Source organism: Rhododendron vialii, chromosome 1a, assembly GCF_030253575.1.
Source record: "Rhododendron vialii isolate Sample 1 chromosome 1a, ASM3025357v1".
In the NCBI taxonomy this organism is placed as follows: Eukaryota; Viridiplantae; Streptophyta; class Magnoliopsida; order Ericales; family Ericaceae; genus Rhododendron; species Rhododendron vialii.
Genome location: NC_080557.1, coordinates 24,296,351 through 24,317,383, shown reverse-complemented (window position 1 = coordinate 24,317,383; position 21,033 = coordinate 24,296,351). Strand labels below are relative to the sequence as shown.

Here is a 21,033-nt window from a genome sequence, read left to right as displayed (position 1 = left end):
CAAGGAAGAAATCCTATAAAAATACTTTTTTACCTTTCTTTCTTCCTTAAATTGATGTGACAAGTATATTTTGAATTGAAGAGTATTTGCGAAAAATTTAGTTTTCAAAGTGAAATGATTGTATCCTCTTAATAAGTTGAATTTTTCAAATTGGACAAACAAATCAGGACAGAGGGAATACTTCCTCCGTTCGGATTTAATTATTCTTAGTTTTATTCTTACAGGCTAAAAAAATGAGCTATATCTTTGAATCCGTAATGAATTTTATATTGAATATGGATCTTGTTTGATAGTTCTCAATTAGTTTTATAATACAATATTTTCGAAATTACGTAAAATATTATAAATTAAAAGTTATAATCGATTGAAAAATGATACGAACTATATAAAAAGACTATTAAATCCGAATGGACGGAGCAGGAGCAATTGACACAGAAAAGAAGACAAAGTGGAATGGAGAAAACCTCTTCCCCAACTACCACCACCACCGCCAGCAGCTCCGATGAGGGGGGAGTGGGAATGGGAATGGGTTCAGAAACTCTCTCAAGAGTTGCTGGTATCATCCAAAGTTCGGAAGATTCCAACATCATCCCTCCCCAATTCGATTCTAAGTATTTCCACTCTCATCTCATCCGGGGCCTCCTAAGAACCCACCGTGTCGAGCGCGGCCGACTCTCCTCCCTCCTCTCCGTCAAGCCTCCCGTTATGGTACGTACACGTCCAAACCCTAACTCCCCCTTCCGCAATTCAGACCTTTTCAATGTTTTTCTCGCTGCTCTGATCAAGGGCAGGCTCCGGATTTCAGTTTGGGTGGACGAATATATACTCCCTCCGTCGCTTGCCCAAAGGAAACTCTAACTTTTCAAGGGTCTGTAGAAAGCTTGATTGGATTTTCAATATTACCCCCTTATTCTCTGCACCTAAGACTACTTTCAGAGGCGGAGTCTGTACCTGTACCTGGGAGGGCCGAACTAAGATGGGAAAAAAAAATGCCGCAAAAATTAACTTTTGAAGATTTATTAAGTATACTGAAAATATATTCCTAACTATTAAAATCGCAGAATGCGGTGTGCTTTTTATTTTTTGTTTTAAAATGAAAAATTTTAAAGCGACTATGACAGTGCTATTCCACTTTTTTTTTTTAATCGGGATTGGTATTCCACTTCACATGTGGCACATGAGTGACAGTCAAGTCGTGTGCACCCTATACTCTTCGCACGAGGTGAGGGTTCAAACTCCCGAGTCTCATCCCCTTTCCCCTAGATTACTAGGAGTAGAATATGATTTGTCTTGTAAAAAAAATTTGCATGCAATTTTTTTAGAAAAAGTCCAAAGTCAGGGTGCCGGGGCCACCCTCATCCCATACACAGCTCTGCCACTGACTAGTGTGTGGAAATTTACTCAACTTTTCGTTTGACTTAGGAAAGAGAATAAGTATTTTGGGACATTCCTAAATGAAATACTGGACAAGCAAATATGAAGGACAAACAATATGTGACAGATGGAGTGCATTTTTTTCCAGTTACAGATGAGAGGGTGATAGCAAGTTTTTGCTGATATGTATTATAAAAACAGCATCGAAAACAGTTATTGTGGGGATTTTTACTAACCTAGTACGAAATGTATAGTGGTATATAATTGTAGATGCATATAACTTTTGTGCATGCATATTCATTCCAAATGATAAACAGTTGAACTTAATGTTGCATTTTTTACTGATGCATTAATCTTAGGAGGACTATTATTGAGTTTTTCCTTTAAAAAAAGGGCAGGTGTTACATTTATTTTTTTTTAAAATGACGCTTTGTGAGACAAAACTACCGTGATACTAAAGAAATTGTGAACCTCATCTAGGGCGGTTGTTCGGGTTGATCTGAGCGTCACTCAGTCCTGCGCTCTGATTTTCTGTTTGGTTATAGAGATACGGCGGGAAACGGAAATGGCTGTCGATCAGTATTTTGTAGTTGGTTTGCTCTGATTCTCTGTTTTAGTTAGTGGAAATTGAAGGTTGAAAAGGGTCATACTAAGAACCACCCCATTCTGCATTGCTTCAGCGGGGCAAAATCCCATTGACATTTCACACCTTCCACTACTTTCACGTACGTCAATCTATTTTTTCACATTTTTCTATACGCGTCATAATTTCCACAAAGTTGTAATACATCTTCTATATCTTAGTATAGGCTATTAGCATTTTCCTAGAACGTAATAAAGGATTGAATTTTCATGCTTTATAGTGCCTTGGGTCCTGTTTGGTTGCCAAAATGATGCAAACAGAAGTAACTAAGCATGAGTTTAGCATGAGTTTAGCTTGTTTCTGTTGGATTGATGATAATTCTGCCGAAGTAAAGAAATGAAGATATGGTTTGTACTTGAACGATGTCGTACTTATGATTATGAAGTATGTGAGCTGTAATAGTAAGACTCAAGATTCCCTGACTTACGTTGTGTCGACCACCAGTCATTGGACAATTAGTGAACTAACATGGTCTAAGTGATGTCCTTCTAGGAGGCCTTTGCGAAGAACAATCTTTGTGCTCTCTGTTCTGCATTTGTGCACCTTCTACAAGTCAGTTTTTCCATCTCTCCCGTTTGAGACTGGGTAGAGCATGTGAGGGGAAAGAATTAGCTTGACATATGCTGACGGGACCATTCTCTCCGAACTTCACCTCTTAGGACAATTTGATAATCTAACCTTTTAATATTTCTTACATACAAATGGAACTCATCAAGCTGACTGAAAGGATGAGACCATGGCTTAGTAGGAGTTGCAAAAGATGCTTTCACTTGCAATGTTCTATCTTTCTTTCCTTCCTTTTTTTTTTTTGGTGAATGAGAATAACAGAACACATTGTTGCATCCATGGTTCCTATCTTGTGTTTCGACCACCATCATTGGAAACAAAAATAGTGGGCTTGATGACTAATTAACGGTTGGTGTAGAATTCTTATGGCACATTGCATGGTGGGGCTGTTGCGTCTGTGGCGGAGATTATGTCAATTGCTTGTGCCAGAACCATTGTAGGCGAAGATAAGGAGCTCTTTCTTGGAGAATTGAGTACGACGTACCTATCTGCTGCTCCCCGCAATGTGAGTTCTTTTATTTTATTTTTCAATTGTTTTATTTTTCTTTTTTGCTCGGCAAAAGTCAGTGCTGTTGGTTAAAGTTAGTGAGGTTTGAACCCCAACCAAACGCATGGGAGTACATGGTGTCTAGTGTCTACCACTTGGCTACACTCCACTTGGTATTTTTCAATAGTTAATAGTGGTATTTGCATTTATGGCATATATTGATGTTTGTGTATATATTGCATAAAAGAATATTTGCTCATTTTTTGCTTGTCATACTAGCAAGATATATTTTTGTGAAGTGATTTCTTGTATTGATCATTTATGTCAACAAATTGCGGAGGTGCTCCCACTGGCATGTCATATGACTGTCCAGTTATGCCTGATACCTGCGCAAATTGAAGGCATAGACGTTGTTGTCTATTGGTTTGCTTTCCAACTGCTTTTCCCTTTGAAATTGGAACATTTCTTGCGTTCACAGGCAGAATTGACGGTTGATGCATCTGTAATAAGAAGTGGAAGGAGCTTGACCATCATTGCGGTCGAGTTCAAAGTCAAAGACACAGGGAATTTAGTTTATACCTCTCATGCCACCTTCTACAACACGCCTGTGGCAAGTTTGTGAAGTTTTCTTTCAGCACATTAAGGATGAACGTCTAGGTATGTAGTATGGTCCTAAGACATGCCTGTCAGATATTCTGTGAGAGTATTGTCGATTCATTTTTATTTTATTGGTTGGCATCCTATTGTTCATACAGAATTTAATTTTGGGTAGTGATAATGCCAAAACTCCAGTGCATAAAAGTCTTGTACACTGCATATGGTACAAGCTTTTTGTGCACTAGAGTTTTGGCACGAACAAAAACAGTTTTGGCATTATCATTTCCCTTTATTTTTCCACGAGACATGCTGAATATTTCATATGTTTCTGCACTCTTTTCGGACGACAAGATAGTACTTGCAAGTATTCCATGCAACTTGGAAAGATCAAGGTCACGAGAATAAGCGACGGCACCTGGAACCACACTACTGCCCGTGCGGGTGTAACATGCAACCTAGGAACAATTTCTTCGCTTGTAAAAATTGTACTCTCTGTAATAGAATATCTGAAACGTTTAGTTATAATATAGGAGTTCACACGTACACATTCACTGGTCAAGAACAAGGCGTACACAAAACAAGCAAACATTTTTCGTTCATAGGATGGTATAGTAATTGTTTACTTGGTTGACCATCATGGATTCATGGGGATGGGTGATCCTTGAACAGAAACATTGATATTTCTAGTGTTAGCCTTCTTTTTTCCCATCACATTTTGTGTAGTTCCTTAGCTTATTGTTGTGGTTATTTTGGTTCTTTTTGAGTTTCTATACGTATACATTGAGTCTACATTATTTGAACGGTTGTTTCTGTTTGTCTCTCAGTTTCTAAACTTCTGTTCATTATGGTGCTTCATACCGTTTCTTTCCTTTTCACGACTTTGAGCTGCAAATTGAAAGAAATATGTGCATGAGGATGTGATACTGTATTCCCCCCCCCCCGTCGTGGAGGTTCCAAGCAACTGTTAATTTGTGAAGCATATGTACGTGGCTAGTATTGTTGGAAAGTGACTAGAATTCCTGTATTAAGTTGGTTTAGGCTTATTTGACTAGAATTTCTATTTTTAGTCGGTTTAGGTTTATTTGGTGCTTTCCTATAAATAGGGACCTTGTGGGTTCCTAGGGATCATGGTTCTTTTCTTCAAGGGCTTAGATATTAGGGAATATGTTCATCTCTTAGGGTTTCACCAAGGGTTTGTGTCTCCCTTTTGGGTTCCACTAGAGATTTGTCCCTAGATATCTGTTTGGTGCTTCATTGAGAGTTACGGGTATAGCCGGCTCTTTGTTTCTCTCCCCGTTTATAGTGAATCCTCTTGCTCTTCTCCCTGTGAACTACGTTCTTGCTTTGTGCTTGAGCGGAACCACATATATCTTTGTGTTTTGTTTATCGCTTGTTGGTTTGTTATATTCTCAACTTCGTGTTAGGCACAAGAAGTATGATAATGGATGGACCCTAGTATGATACTGGTAGTCGACATTGTTAACGAGGAAAAATTACCGTATGAATACCACTGGGATACGTCTGTGAAAATTTGCCGCAATAGTTTTGTGGAATGTATTAGCTTACTCTAGAAGCATGCTATGGTATAGAGAAGAATCTCATCAAGCTAACTACATATCTGTTAAAAGAAGTTGACCTCCCAGTTGGGGTATGGCTTGGAATCTTCGATATATGCGAGGCACGTCTTGGATATGGAAAAGCTTAGAAAACTTATTTAGCTTGGTCTTCAGCATACCTGGTACACATGCAGATGTAGCATGTAAAGTAACGGTACCCATTATGTAGCCCAGTATCAGTACAACATATTTTCTAAAGTACCCATGTTCATGGATGTGAAGTAACCTATACGTCGAATTCCCTGGGATCATCGATTTTCCAGTGCTCTTCTAGAGCACATAACGCCTCCAAACGCTGCTGATAAAGAGTTCGGTTGGGGAAATATGAAACTAGCAAGGTAGAGGAGCCCCTACCTTGGTAGTCTTTTAGGAAATAATCTGCATGAAATTGTTGGATTCCTGCCTTAACTAGGTGTTAGAAGCTAGACATTGGCATCTGATCATTGTGGACGTTGTTTCCTCTGTACTACTTATTTATTTGAACTGCTCAACATCTAAAGCATCAATGCATGTTGCGTTCCCCTCAAGTTCATGAAAATAACTTGCTGTTTCTGCACCTTCCTTTAGGTGGTAAATAGCTGATTGGAGAGAAATATATTGATATTTTTTCTTCGTCTTTTTCACTTGTTTATGATCTCATTCTGTTCCGGCTGTAGGATTAACCATACTTTGAAACTTGATGCTCAAACAGTTTTGCTGGGTGGTAAAATCATCAAGTGATAGATCTGCAGAAGCGTAGTTGAGCAACTACCATTTGTTCATGACAATGTCAATTCTTGGACGTATAGCAAAGACAGAACCAATAAAGAGATTATGGCTTATCTCTGATCTAGAGCACTATTCGTACCAGAGTACAGTAGTCGAAGATTCACTATTTACCGAAAGCTGTTTGTCCACATATTATTATTTATTTGCTGGCAGTTGCTCTGAATTTGGCTTGAACTCGAAAGTTAACGTCATGTAGCATATTCACATTGGAAACTGATTAACTGATGACCAGATTCCATATGGATTTCTTGTGCCTTCGTGTGTGCGCACTTGATATTAGTGCATCTCATAATAATACTCCTTCCAATCCTACAGATTTTTGAGATCGCTGGGTATATCATTCAGGACAGCATATTAACTTATTGATATCATTAGCCAAATGATCAGACAATATCTCTTTTTAAATAAATTAATGGCCAAAATTATCCCATTCAAGTGCATGGGCAGAGGGATGTTGGGACAAGTGGGGTCACCAATTTTTCACTATGGCTTTGTATACTTTACACCCAAAGTCTACTTATTTTACCCCACTTTTAATTTCTAGTAATTTTCCCCGGCCATAATGAAGTTCTGGTACTTACGAAACTATCCCTAGCCATAATGAAGTTCTGGTACTTACAAAACTAAGGGTTGTAAAAAGAAACTCCTTACCTAGGTTCTCCCACAGCAATTCCCAGACTTTGTTCGTCTAAAAAGAAAGAAACCCTCAAACTTCGCTTGTTCTTATCGGCGAACATGGACTCACAAATTGCCATGGATAATCCACAGAACAGAAGAGGTAAGAATGCCTCTCTCTCTCTCTCTCTCTCTCTCTCTCTCTCTCTCGGCACAATCAAACCAATACTAGAGCTTAACCTTGTGCTAGAGTAATGTTAGTAATCGAATGTGAGATGAATGGATGCATGATAGTCATTGTGTCTATAGAGAGATATTCTTGCTAAGATTTCTTTTTTGAACAGCGAAAAAGTTTTAGGTGAAAGTACATAAACACCCCCTCAATTATCACTTTTTCTCATAAAAATCCTCTCACATTTAAAAGCGCCCATGGAGACCGCCTCAACTATTGGAAATTGAATTAATCACTAACTCTGTTAACGGAATGAATGAAATGATAAATATACCCTTTTCATGTCTCATACTGACGTCTCTCTCCCTCTCCTGACCGAACATACCCATTTTCTCCAATGCAGCCAAGTCCAAACCCCACAAAAAATGCTCAAATCATTTCAGAAACTATCCAATTTTCTCCAGATTCAACGCCAACGCCAATAACAACAGCAAAGAAAATTGCTTTCCTCCGCTACCTCAACCCTCCCTCCGATGTACGACGCTAACACCAATGCCATGAACATCCAACAACAACAACAAAGAAACCAGATCGAAGGCGAGGAAGACGACGACGTCACGAGTGGGGAGTCAATCAACAACCCCTACAACATCCAGTTCTGAGACAATGGGGAGGGGGAAAGAGAGCGATGTCGTTGGTTTGATGTTGCAGGAGAATGGGGAGAGGTGAAAGACAAAGCCCTGGAGGCCGTGGATGACTAGGAGGCCATCATCGAAGAGGTCGGGGTGGGTGATCTCGATGCCGCTGACAAAGACCTTGGAGGCATTAGGAGCGGAGGAGGTGACAATGAGGCAGCGGCCAGGGGCTAGGGTTTTGATCTTGGTGGCGAAGGGGAGGGTGCGGAGGTTGCGGAGGGAGAAGAGGCTTAGGACAATGTGTGCTCAGAGAAGGAGGAGGAGGGGGCGAAGGAGGTGATGGGGCCGCGTCAGACAGTGGAATTTGAGAGGGAGGGAGCGGCGGTGGCAAAGTTTCTGAAGCCAAGGGAGGAGAGGACGAGGCCGAAGAGAAGGAAAATGTGAGTTTGGTCTTGGTAGCATGATGGTGATGGAGGGAGGGTTGAGGCAGTGGTTGAGAGAAGGAGGAGGAACGCAAATAAAGCAATAAAGAGTAAGTGGAACGCAGCCCAAACACCAGACAAAGCCTAACAGCCCAAATACAAGGGTATTAGCGCAACAATGAAATCCAATACACACAAACCTTAAAACGCTGATCTGGAAACTGAAGCGCCAAGCCACCACTGCCGCAAAGCAAGACCGCTGTGAACCCACCGTATGTCGTCAGTCCCAAAAATGATCGGAGAGCTACCGCAGCAAAAACAGCCGTGAACCTCGCATCCCAATCAGCCACCTGTTGCCAAGACACCCACAAGCTGCCAAAGTCCTAAAAACCCCAAGCTGCCACTGTCACACCCCACCCTGGAACAACACCCGAAGTGGGCCCGAACCGACACGACCACGTAGCATTCCACACAAAAGAACAACTAAACGACAAACCATACACTAAATAGAGTAAAACCCTAGCGGAAGACTTAACATTAATATACACAAGGTGTCAACAAACTTTACAAACATACATAGTATATAAGACGCCTCTTATCCCAACACAAGTAATTAGACATTAACGGAGTTCCTAACATAACTACAAACTTGAAGTCATAAAGTACTCGACAACATTTGTCACAAAGTGAGTTTAGCAAAAGTAAGAGTTCGACCCAATACAATCAACTCAACCACAACACTAACTAGGGGTGTGCACGGGTCGGACGGGTCAGGTTCGGCCCTGAACCCGCCCCGACATGTCGGGTATCAATTTTTTTGGCCCCGAACCCGAACTGAACAAGTGGGAATAACCGTCTGCGTGCTTGATTTTTTGGGTCGGGTCCGACCAAAACCGAAGTAATCTATATGAATTGTTCTATTTGGGTCGGGTAAGAAAAACAGCACCCCGAGCCCCGAACCGAAAACTGATTTTTTACAAAAAAAAAAAATGAACCCGTACCCGACCGAACCACATGTTCGGCCCCGCCCGAGAGCCTTCGGGTCGGGTCGGGTTCATCGGGTCACGGGTTTTTTGCACACCCCTAACACTAACACTCGATGCAAAACCAAGTGTCCCCAAAACGCCGACTAGTAGTGGACCAACTCTACAACCACCTGTGACTTGACAATCCAAAAAGGAAAACCAAAGTGTGTGAGATATAGAATACATTCAATAATATACTAGAATAACCGAAAGAACATCTCTCTTGAATGTAGTTCACACAAACTCATCATATGTACTCAAATGGACAACACACATATAATCACAACACATGCGATGACACGTCTGCCACAATTCCATATACCCCAGGAGTCGTGTCCCACACAACATGCTCCAAACTGGCAGCATGGCTTACGACATGGTGTGCCTCACACGTAAACCATCGGCGGTATAATCAACATCCAACAAGCATGCAAACCATTAGCTAAATCTCAAATAGCATGATATGCAAACCCCACCATGTAATATCTCATTGAACATATCCATATCAGACACACTCACCTTTGTGTCGACCGAAGTATGCCAAACTAAGGTTTCGGCACCCCCCGAATGACCAGCTCTTTACCTAGCCACAAGTTAACTCATATTAGTTACGAATTCAACGAATACTCGACACAAAGTTATAAAGCTAACAAGAAGCTAAACGATGTCTAACGAATACAAATATGTCCATGTCAATACCTAGAAGTGTCCCAAAACAAGCATAAATTTCAAATATGAAATAACTCTTGAAATCAATTTGCAAACATACGACCAGATTGTCTTATTTTGGCTATAACTTCTAATTGGTTTAGAATTAGATCATGAGACCACCACCGTTAGAAAGTATGTTTTCAGTACATAAATTTCAATATAAAATTTGCCCAAGACGGAGTTCCGATGAAGAACTTATGCTCGCCCGAAATTCACTTGTTTGAGTGGTACCGATCACTCAAAACTTGGTACCGGTACCAAAAGGTCAGAAACGAAATCCAAATGATTTGGGTACTGGTACCACCAAGAACTTGGTACTGGCACCACCTGGGTTTTATAGAAAAACTCATGCCATTTCCCTTTTGATTTTCAACATATTTCACAACTCAAACCACCTCAAAAACACTTCAAAACATACTCAAATACTTAGATACAATAGAGCTACCTCAAGAACAACAAACTCATGGATTAAATCAAGTTCTAAACATCTAATATTTGAGATTCAAGGTAAGGTTCTTGATTCCTCCAAGAACTCTCCCAAAACTCAAACCTAGAGCCCTACTCAATATTCAACAACTAAACCATGAAAGAATTCCAACCCAAAACATGGAAATTAACAATTAAAACATGAATTCAAGTACAAAGAAACATGGATTACCAACTAGAGCTTCAAGAACAAGACAATTGAACAAAATCCTAGCTTTTGCCTTCTCCTCCTCCTCCTCCTCTTCTTCTTATTCTCTCACACCTCTCTCTCTCTCTCTCTCTCTCTCTCTCTCTCTCTCTCTCTACGTTAATAAGGAATGAGAATGGGGAAGCAAATATCTCCCAAAATATTTGTTGAAATCTATAGGGAAATTATTATATGCAATTGAAACCATGTGCTAACTTATGCTCCACCCATAAATCACACACCAGGCTCTCGAACTTCCGAAATAAACAAATCAACCTCAAAAACATTTAATTCAATTAAAAGATGAATTAAATACTTTAATATCCGGGACGGGTATTACAACTCTCTCCCCTTTAGAAAATTTCATCCCGAAATTGAATTACCTGACTAAAACAAATGCGGATACTTTTGTCTCATCGACTCCTCGCCCTCCCACGTAGCCTCCTCAACCTTGTGATTCCACCACAACACCTTCACATAGGGTATCACCTTAGAATGTAAAACCTGCTCCTTTCGATCAAGAATCTCAACCAGTGTCTCCTCGTAGGACAAATCCTCACAATGTTCCAACGGTTCCAAACCCAGAATAAGTGATGGGTCTCCCATGAATTTCCGAATCATAGAGACATGAAACACATCGTGTAACCGAGCCAACTCAACCGTTAAAGCCAAACGATAAGCCGTAACGCCAACTCTTCCAACAATTTCATAAGGACCAATATATCTCGGTGCCAATTTCCTTTTCTTTTGAAAACGAATAACCCCTTTCCAGGGTGAAACACAAATAAACACAAAGTTGCCAAGTGCAAACTCTAGCTCACGTCTCTGTTTATCTACATAACTCTTTTGACGGCTCTATGCAATTTTCAAATGTTCTCTAATCAATCAAACACCATCTGTTGTTTATTATATTAACTCCGGACCCAATGGTTGCCCTTCAGCGGCTTGTTGCTCTAACTCTCGTTCCAACATACTCCTTTCACCCACATCCTCCCAACAAATCAGTGTCCTGCATCGTCTACCATACAAGGCCTCGTACGGTGGCATGCCAATATTACTCTGGTAGTTGTTATTATAAGCGAATTCCGCCAACGACAAGTTCTCTTCCCAACCGTCATCGAAATCCAGAACACTCGCTCTCAGCATATCTTTTAAAATCTGCATAGTCCGCTCTGACTGACCATCTGTTTGTGGATGAAATGCAGTACTAAATTTCAAAGAAGTCCCCATAACATGTTGTAGGCTAAACCAAAATCTAGAAGTAAATTTAGGATCCCTGCCACTAACAATAGATATAGGTGCCCCATGCAATCTGACAATCTCAAGATATAACTTAGCATACATATCTGTGGTATACGTAGTCTTAACCGGTAAGAAGTGAGCCGACTTTGTCAACCGATCAACAATAACCCAAATAGAGTCGTATCCCCCTTTTGAACGTAGCAAGCCTGTCACAAAATCCATTGTCACATGTTCCTATTTCCACTCCGGTATAGGTAGATTCTGCAATAAACCCGTCGGTCTCTGGTGTTCCACCTTCCCTTGTTGACAAGTCTCACAACCAGCCATATACTCCGCAATCTCTATTTTCATACCACTCCACCAGAAATACTCTCAAATCATGATACAATTTAGTGCTTCCCAGATGCATAGCATATGCAAAACGATAAGCTTCATCTAAAATTTCCTTCTTTAAGACCATGTCATTTGGCGAACACATTCTCTTTCCAAACAAAATCATACCATCATCTCGAACACTGAACTCATGCACTTTCCCTTTCACTACACGCTGTCTGAACTATAGAGACTCGAATAATTTTTAATTATTGAAATACTTGTTAAATGCCTAATTGAGAAAATGTGAATTATTTTGGTGTTTAATTAGATTGAGGATTGAAGTGGAAAGATTGAAACTAGAGGGAGTGTGTGTGTGATTTAAAGATATGTGAGCATATATGGTGGGTTTGTGGGGTGTAGGAGATTATTTCATCTCCATATATATATATATATATATATATATATATCTCTCTCTCTCTCTCTCTCTCTCTCTCTCTCTCTCTCTCTCTCTCTCACTCAAAACCTTGCTCCATCTCACAAAACCCCTAAGGGATCCATCTCTACTTCATCTCTAGAACTTAACCTCGGACTCATATCGCGTTGGGTGAGGCTCGGGAAGAAGATCTCGGTTGATTTCAAAAGTTTGGAGCTTGGGCTCGTTCGAATCTCTTCGGTTTCGCTCCTTGAATCGAGGTAGGGATTTCTTTACCTCTTTTATGTGTTTATACGTTGATTAAGTGTAGAAATCGTATCTTGAATCGTTGGGTGTTTTGTTGTATTTGCTTTTGAGTATTCTGCACAAAATCGCCGTTCGTAATGTCCCCGTATCGATACGATTGTGTCCGTATCGATGCGCTGAAAGGATCTGCATTCCAGTAGCTTCAGAAATCTATCATAGTGTTCCCATATCGATACGGTTATTTGCGTATCGATACTCCAAACTCTGGAGTATCGATAAGGTTATTTTGGTATCGATACTCCTTGGCTTTCTGGGCAGTTTTGCCCATGTTGCTCCGATCGACCGTTTTGACTCCCGATTACTTCTAAACCTTTTTGGACACCTCCAAACCTATTCCAAGCATGTCCAATTGAATTTCTTTGATTCATTGAAGTTATCCTTGGTCCGATGGCACTCCGCTAGTAAGAAATGAATAGGAATTCATTTGATTAAAACTGTGTTAAAACGTAACTTATTGATTGACTGATTACTTAGGAGTGTTTGTTGCATAATGATGGTATTAATGGCATAACGTATGATGATCCTTGCATGAATGTGGTTATGAGAAAGTCCTAGTTTGCATATTGAGTAAGAGAGTAGTTGTTTGGGGTCGAAAGTTCGACTAAGGAGTCTCGTAACGCAAGGGGTGGTAATACGGAGACTCAAGTGGGTCTCGTAACGCAAGGGGTGGTAATACGGTGATCCAAGTTGTTAGGGCTTTCCGTAACGTAAGGGGTGGTAATACGGTAACCCTCGTGGTAATCATACTGTAACGCAAGGGGTGAAAATACAGACGGTGGAGATGGATGTTAGCGAGTCGTGTCGAGATAGCTAGAGTTATCATTGTCTTGTGAATTAGTTGGCATATCATGGTAATGGCATGTCTTAGAATGATCTCGTTGAATGTCGGCACACTTATAAATTGATTATTATCCATCGTTGAGCTAAATTTCCTGTCTTCATCCTTTTGCACTTATCATTATATTTGCACATAGAATTGGTAAAAGATTTTCCTACTGGGCTAGTGTAGCTCAACCCAATCTTTCTTTTCAGGTCAGAACGCTGGATAGCAACTTTCATGCATCGTATGCTTGGATGTGATGACATTTTGGAAGCTAACTTGTTTTGGTTACTTAATCATCTTTTGTAATAGACTTACTTTTGGAAAAGATGAATTTGTAACTTTTTAACTTGTTTTTACCTATACTTAAGCTTAATTTGGGTCGGAGTGCCAATGTTGTAAACTCTTTAAACTTGGGGACTTATTCGTAAAGTTAAACAAGTGGGAACTCTTTTGGGTATTGTTATTGTTATGTGGGAATCTTTTATCAAAATAGATTATATATTTATGTTGAAAATCGAGGGCGTGACAAGTTGGTATCAGAGCGTTAGGTTTGAATACCTAGAGACCGTGGGGAGACTTAGTCTCAGGGGTTCAAAAATCATTGCATATCATTTTAACAAAACATGTGTGTGCTTGCATGACCGACGTGTGTTCATCAATGTGGCATTGTATCTATGTTTATGTGGATTGGTGGAATGTGGTTGTTGTCGTTAACAGTCTTATTCTTGGATTCCATGTTGTAAGATGCCTTTCAGATGAGCTGGAAAGCCGTGACGGATTTATGGTGGTTGTGTGTAGTGCCAAGGCCGATATGTGAAAGCTATCATTTGTTTGTACATAATAGAAGTGTTAGACTATTAGTAAGATTTGTGAGCTAAGTGTTTGATGTGTTTTATTTGAATTGCGCAGATTACATGTTGAGTTTTAAAAACTTTTAGTAAATCTTATGAGATGTGAGGTGCATTGAGTGTAAACATACAAAGGGTAGTATGTTTGTTAGGATCGAAGAAGGAAGAAGAAAAGATAATGTATGTTAAGGTGTGACAGGAACCATAGTTTATCCAGGAAGTGAATGAGATGTATCATAGTTAGAGGGTTGAACTAGTGAGTGACTTGAATGTGTTTGAACGGATGGTATTTGTTGTGGTAGTGATTGTGGTCTATTATTGTTATGGTAGTCATTGAGGTAGTGATTTTAAGTATAGGTAAGACAAGTTGAGCCTCCGCAGAGAGTTGTAAGTATCTGAGGTTGACTTAGGAAGATGAGAGTTATAAGTAGGGTGTCTAGATACAGTATGTGTCTTCTGGACACCCAGGCGACTACTGATGAGATCCAGTTAGAAGAGGTGTTTGATCACCGCCCCTTCTAGATGGAAGTCTCGGAAAGTCAATTGGACACTAGGATTGTGTACAGGGGCTAGATCTTTAGGTTTGAGAAAAGCTATAGTGTTGTAGTCGTCATTACTGTGGTGAATGTAGTGATAGTGTCATTATGGTAGATTGACAAAAAATAGTGATAGCATTGTGTGGTGAAAAAAATAATAATAATCAAAATGAAAGGAGAGACAAAACTTGGGGTGTACTATATCGATGTGATTTAAGGCGAGTGATTGATGTCAGTGTGTGGTGAAAGACTTGTTTGAAGTGAGGACAATATGAATGAGGACTGTTGTGAGTTAAAAGATTGGAGTGTGGAGATTGTGTGTGATGTGAAATTGGCGACGTAGACTAGACTGATGACAGTATATGATGCATTGAGGTATGCCATTGAGGTGATAGATTAATGGGGGACTAGGGCTTAAATAGTGGTAGTGATAGCAGTGACGGTGATGGGAATTGTGTGGTCGATATTATTGAGGTTGAATGCAACAGTGGTAAATATCTTTGAGGAAAATTGATGTCGTTATGACTACTTAGTTGAGAGAAGAAATTTCTGAGCTGTGAAACTTGTGGTGAGTGGAACTATTAGAAGTTATTGGTGCGAGAAAATTGATTCCTAAGTGATGAGGTACTTGGAGTCTTAGAACATAATGAGAAGTATAGACTTATTGTCTGAAATCCCAGAGTCTTGTGGGTATTTAGGGAATTTTTTTTTTATTCAATTGGTTTGTATTGGTGACTGGATATTAGCATAGAGATATTCGAGATTAATGGATGTTAGTTGGTGCAGCCATGACACCTATTATGTGTAACTATTTGAGTAATGAGATATTGTCAGGTTGTATTGCTGTCGAGTCATAGATTTGATTAAGTGTTAAAGAGTACATATGTTTGATGCATATATTATATTTGCCGTAGTGTTTAAAGTTTTGAGTATATTGAATACCTAGCTTGACTAGAGTAACTAAATGTGAGTGTTCGAGATTGATGGGCGAATGGAAAACGTAAAAGGTATTGCGAGGATAAGATGAACTGATTATTATTGGGCTTGGTAGAGCTAGGGAATTGTGATGATGTACTGGATACTGAGTGAGTTTGTTGATACGTGGATAAATTTGGCATTGTGTAAGTTAGTAATTCGTATGAATAGTTTGTTGATATACTTCATGTATGAAATTTGTCGTTATTTAGCATGCATGCTTAATTTGATGTGTAATCATGATGAATGCGATTTGCCTTAATGTACGGTGCAGAGTAGACACCAATGGGTATGTGGGTACGAAGAGAGGATTCTTAGTTAGAATTTGGCATGTGCCTCTGTTATCTTTTTGTATGAAATGATTAGAATGTTAGATATGGAAGGTATTAGCAGGGAGTCAACCTATAGTTGAGAGTAGTTAATGGTTTATGATAAGGAGAAATAGTGAACTTGGGAATTTCTCAGAACAGATCTAAAGTTGCGTTGTGTTGAGTTATATAGCAAAGATGTAATTCCATAGAAGCGAGTTTGGATTTTCGAAAAGTAGAAACCAGTAATGATTTTGAGTGGACTAAGGAAAGTGGAGTAGTGTTAGACTTTTGATTGTATTCGAAGGTTAAAAAAAATGGCATTTGAGGTTTATGTAGAATTTATATGAGAGTTGTGTGGGTAATAGATATGTGAAATGGAGGTAATGGCTAACAGTTTTGTGTTATAAGTGTATTGATGTATTGATGGAGGTTCATTGTGTCCTTGTGAGAGGGAGGTGAGTGTCACGAGGCAAGGGGTCATTTGAGAAATGTTAAGGGAAATGGTGTTGCAGTCGGTTAATAGCAGTATCAATATTATGAATCAGTTGTGAGGTATGTTTATTGTTGACGTTGAAAGAAAGATCAATAACTTGAAGCGTGAAAGGTTTGACTATGGTGAGTGGATGGTTATAATTGATCCAAGGGTGATGAGGCATTATGTGGTTTAAGGATTCGATGCTTATTAGTTTTGTTCCAGTGTAGATTATTTGAGGTTCTTTGGATTGGTGGGTGAAGTGATATGTTGATTGATGTTGGTTAGGAAAGATAGAACTTGGAGTTTAGAATTTGAGTTTCTATAAGCAGTTCAATTTGTTCTTCTAGGAAGTTCGAGGAGTGCTTGGTAGAATAAGGCGCATGGAATGAAAATGTAGAATTCGGAATTTGGGAAATGTGAGGTTATTATTTGTCGGGTTGTGGTCTGACTATCATGATTAATTGGTGTGTGGGGACTAGGATTCTTGTACAGATGTTGGGATTTGAGGATGTGATAAAATGATAGAGGTTCAAGATTGAGTGTTGAGTGATAGAACCATACCGATAGTGAGAATTTTGTGGAGTAATTAGGATAAGAAAAATCTACGTAGAAAAGAGTGGATGATGTGATGATTATGAGGTTGCAATATAAGATTTGATATTATGGTTGGTGACTCGGTTGGAGTTGAGTTAGGAGTTGAGTTAGCAAATTTCAAGGACAATTCAAATTTTAGAAGATATGATTTGGGCTTGTGTTATGAGGAGATCACTTGTCGTTAGTCGAATTCGCGTACAATAATAGTTACCAATCTACCATCGAGATGGCATCGTATGAAGCCTTGCATGGGAGACCGTGTCGACCACTCGTTTGTTGGACCGAGTTGGGTGAGGCTACATTGGTTGGGCCAGATTTGATCAAAGAAACCTCCGAAAATATGAGAGCGATTCGTCAACGTCTTCTTGAAGCACAAAAGAGAACCACCGAGCAAATCAAAGTGATTCGTCAACGGTTGTTAACCGTGCAAAGTAGGCAAAAGAGTTATGCCGATCGTCGTCGCCGACCATTATCGTTTGAAGTGGGGGATCACGTGTTCCTTAAGGTGTCGCCGCGTCAATGACTATCTCGTTTTGGGCAAAAGGGCAAGCTTTCACCGCGTTATATCGGACCGTTTGATATTATCGAGAAGATTGAGGAAGTCGCGTATCGATTGGCATTATCACCAAGATTATCGAACATTCACTATGTGTTCCACGTGTCGATGTTACGAAAGTATGAGTCAGATCCGTCACACATGCTAGAGTGGTCCGAATTAGAGTTGGAAGCGGATGCATCTTATGGGGAGGAGCCGATACATATCCTAGATTTGCGTGAGCAAGTTTTGAGAGGTAAAACCATTCCATTAGTGCGAGTCTTATATGGAGTAATCTCGGAAAAGATGAGTCTACTTGGGAAAGGGAAGACAAGGTTAGAGAGAAGTATCCGCAATTATTTCCGAATTAACCAATGTGAGTTCTAAGTTTTGACTTTATGATTGTTAACTTGTTGTCGGATAATATGTATGGTTGCGTGAGCATGATTACTTGATGCATGATCTTAGTTGCCTTGAGTTGTAAATTTCGGGATGAAATTTCTTTAAGGAGGATAGATTGTAGAGACTCGAATAATTTTTAATTATTGAAATACTTGTTAAATGCCTAATTGAGAAAATGTGGATTATTTTGGTAGTTAATTAGATTGAGGATTGAAGTGGAAAGATTGTGTGTGTGTGATTTAAAGCTATGTGAGTATATATAGTGGGTGTGTGGGTTGTAGGAGATTATTTCATCTCCATATCTCTCTCTCTCTCTCTCTCTCTCTCAAAACCTTGCTCCATCTCACAAAACCCCTAAGGATCCATCTCTAATTCATCTCTAGCACTTAACCTCAGACTCGTATCCTGTTGGGTGAGGCTTGGGAAGAAGATCTCGGTTCATTTCAAAAGTTTGGAGCTAGGGCTCGTTCGAATCTCTTCGGTTTCGCTCCTTGAATCGAGGTAGGGATTTTTTTACCTCTTTTATGTGTTTATACGTTGATTAAGTGTAGAAATCGTACCTTGAATCGTTGGGTGTTTTGTTGTATTTGCTTTTGAGTTTTCTGCACAAAATTGTCGTTCGTAATGTCCTCGTATCGATACGATTGTGTGCGTATCTATACGCTGAAAGGATCTGCATTCCAGTAGCTTCAGAAATCTGTCATAGTGTTCCCATATCGATAAGGGTTATTTGCGTATCGATACTCCAAACTCCGGAGTATCAATACGGTTATTTTGGTATCAATACTCCTTAGCTTTTTGGGCAGTTTTGCCCATGTTGCTCTGATTGACCGTTTTGACTCCTAATTACTTCTAAACCTTTTTGGACACCTCTAAACCTAATCCAAGCATGTCCAATTGAATTCCTTTGATTCATTGAAGTTACCCTTGGTCCGTTGGCACTCCGCTAGTAAGAAATGAATAGGAATTCATTTGATTAAAACTGTGTTAAAACGTAACTTGTTGATTGACTGATTACTTGGGTGTGTTTGTTGGATAGTGATGGTATTAATGGCATAATGTACGATGATCCTTGCATGAATGTGGTTATAAGAAAGTCCTAGTTTGCATATTGAGTAAGAGAGTAGTTGTTTGGGATCGAAAGTTCGACTAGGGAGTCTCGTAACGCAAGGGGTGGTAATACAAAGACTCAAGTGGGTCTCATAACTCAAGGAGTGGTAATATAGTGATCCAAGCTGTTAGGGCTTTCCGTAACGCAAGGGGTGGTAATACGGTAACCCTCGTGGTAATCATACTGTAACGCAAGGGGTGGAAATACAGACGGTGGAAATGGATGATAGCGAGTCGTGTCGAGATAGCTAGAGTTATCATTGTCTTGTGAATTAGTTGGCATATCATGGTAATGGCATGTCTTAGAATGATCTCATTGAATGTCGGCACACTTATAAATTGATTATTATCCATTGTTGAGCTAAATTTTCTGTCTTCATCCTTTTGCACTTATCATTATATTTACACATAGAATTGGTAAAAAGATTTTCCTACTGTGCTAGTGTAGCTCAACCCAATCTTTCTTTTTAGGTCAGAACGCTGGATAGTAACTTTCATATATCGTATGCTTGGATGTGATGACTTTTTGGAAGCTAACTTGTTTTGGTTACTTAATCATCTTTTGTAATAGATTTACTTTTGGTTAAGATGAATTTGTAACTTTATAACTTGTTTGTACTTGTACTTAAGCTTAATTTGGGTCGGAGTGCCAATGTTGTAAACTCTTTAAACTTGGGGACTTATTTGTAAAGTTAAACAGGTGGGTACTCTTTTGGGTATTATTGTTATGCAAGAATCTTTTATCAAAATAGATTATATATTTATGTTGAAAATCGAGGGCGTGACATGAATTCTTGCAAATGAGGATCCTGCCATTGCCCATCTCTGATCCGATTTATAAACAAAGGTCGAACGCTGAAACAAGCTAACCAAGCCCCACTACCCCCCCAATGAACACTCTACCCCCATTTGTTTCAACTCAGTAAAAACTAAAACTCTCGAACATTGTATACATGCCAATCTTCCAACCGTCTTTCGACTTAAAGCATCGGCGACCACATTTTCCTTACCTAGATGATGGTGTATAGAACAATCATAGTCCTTTATCAACTCCATCCACCGACGCTGCCTCAAGTTCAACTCCTTCTGCGTGAACAAGTATTTTAAACTTTGATGATCACTAAAAATCTCACACGATACTCCATATAAATAATGCCTCCATATTTTGAGAGCGAAAACTACGGCCGCTACTCCAAATCATGCATAGGATAATTATGTTCATGAACTTTCAACTGTCTCGATGCATAAGCTATAACCTTACCCCGCTGCATCAAAACACAATCCAATCCTTTAAGTGAAGCATCAGTGTATACCACCAAGTCTTCTGTACCAATCGAAATTGTCAAAACCGGTGCCAATACTAACCATTTCTTTAACTCAAGAAAACTGCCCTCACACTCTTTAGACCATACAAATTTCACATTCTTCCTAGTCAACTTCGTCATTGGTAAAGCAATCGCGAAAAAATTCCTGTGGAGACCCATAAATTTCTTTATTTAATTTTAATGTTTTATAAAGGGATAAGTGATGATTTAATGTGAAAATTGTGGTTGTGGGTTAATGTGCAAGAATATGGAAAATGTGGGTGTTAGTGTAATATAGTGCATGTGTGTATATGTGTGTGCCAGGAGAGAAAAATTCATTTTTCTCCTCCCTCTCAATCTCTTGGTTCTCTCTCTACTCCCGGCTCTCTTCATCTCTCTCACTCTCTCATCCAAAAACTCTCCTCCAAACTCAAAACCCACAACAATCAGCCTCAACTCCATATTCTACTTGCGTATTCAGGCTCGTATCGCATTGGATAGAGCTCGGTTCGGTGTATT

General features: G+C 39.6%; 1 protein-coding gene across 4 annotated transcripts; it reads left to right on the top strand.

Annotated features, from left to right (window-relative positions):
- The first annotated feature begins 413 nt into the window (after positions 1–413).
- On the top strand, positions 414–6,362 carry LOC131333547 (uncharacterized). 4 transcript variants are annotated; one of them, XM_058368122.1, is made up of 4 exons: positions 414–708; positions 2,943–3,089; positions 3,550–3,728; positions 5,976–6,362. In XM_058368122.1, the coding sequence occupies exons 1-3, from the start codon at positions 454–456 to the stop codon at positions 3,691–3,693; spliced, it is 546 nt and encodes a 181-aa protein (XP_058224105.1). In that variant the 5' UTR covers positions 414–453; the 3' UTR covers positions 3,694–3,728; positions 5,976–6,362. The 4 variants fall into 4 exon arrangements, with proteins under 4 accessions (XP_058224105.1, XP_058224112.1, XP_058224127.1 ...); XM_058368129.1 differs by having other exon boundaries at positions 5,941–6,362; XM_058368144.1 differs by lacking the exon at positions 5,976–6,362 and adding an exon at positions 4,024–4,381.
- Positions 6,363–21,033: the final 14,671 nt, after the last annotated feature.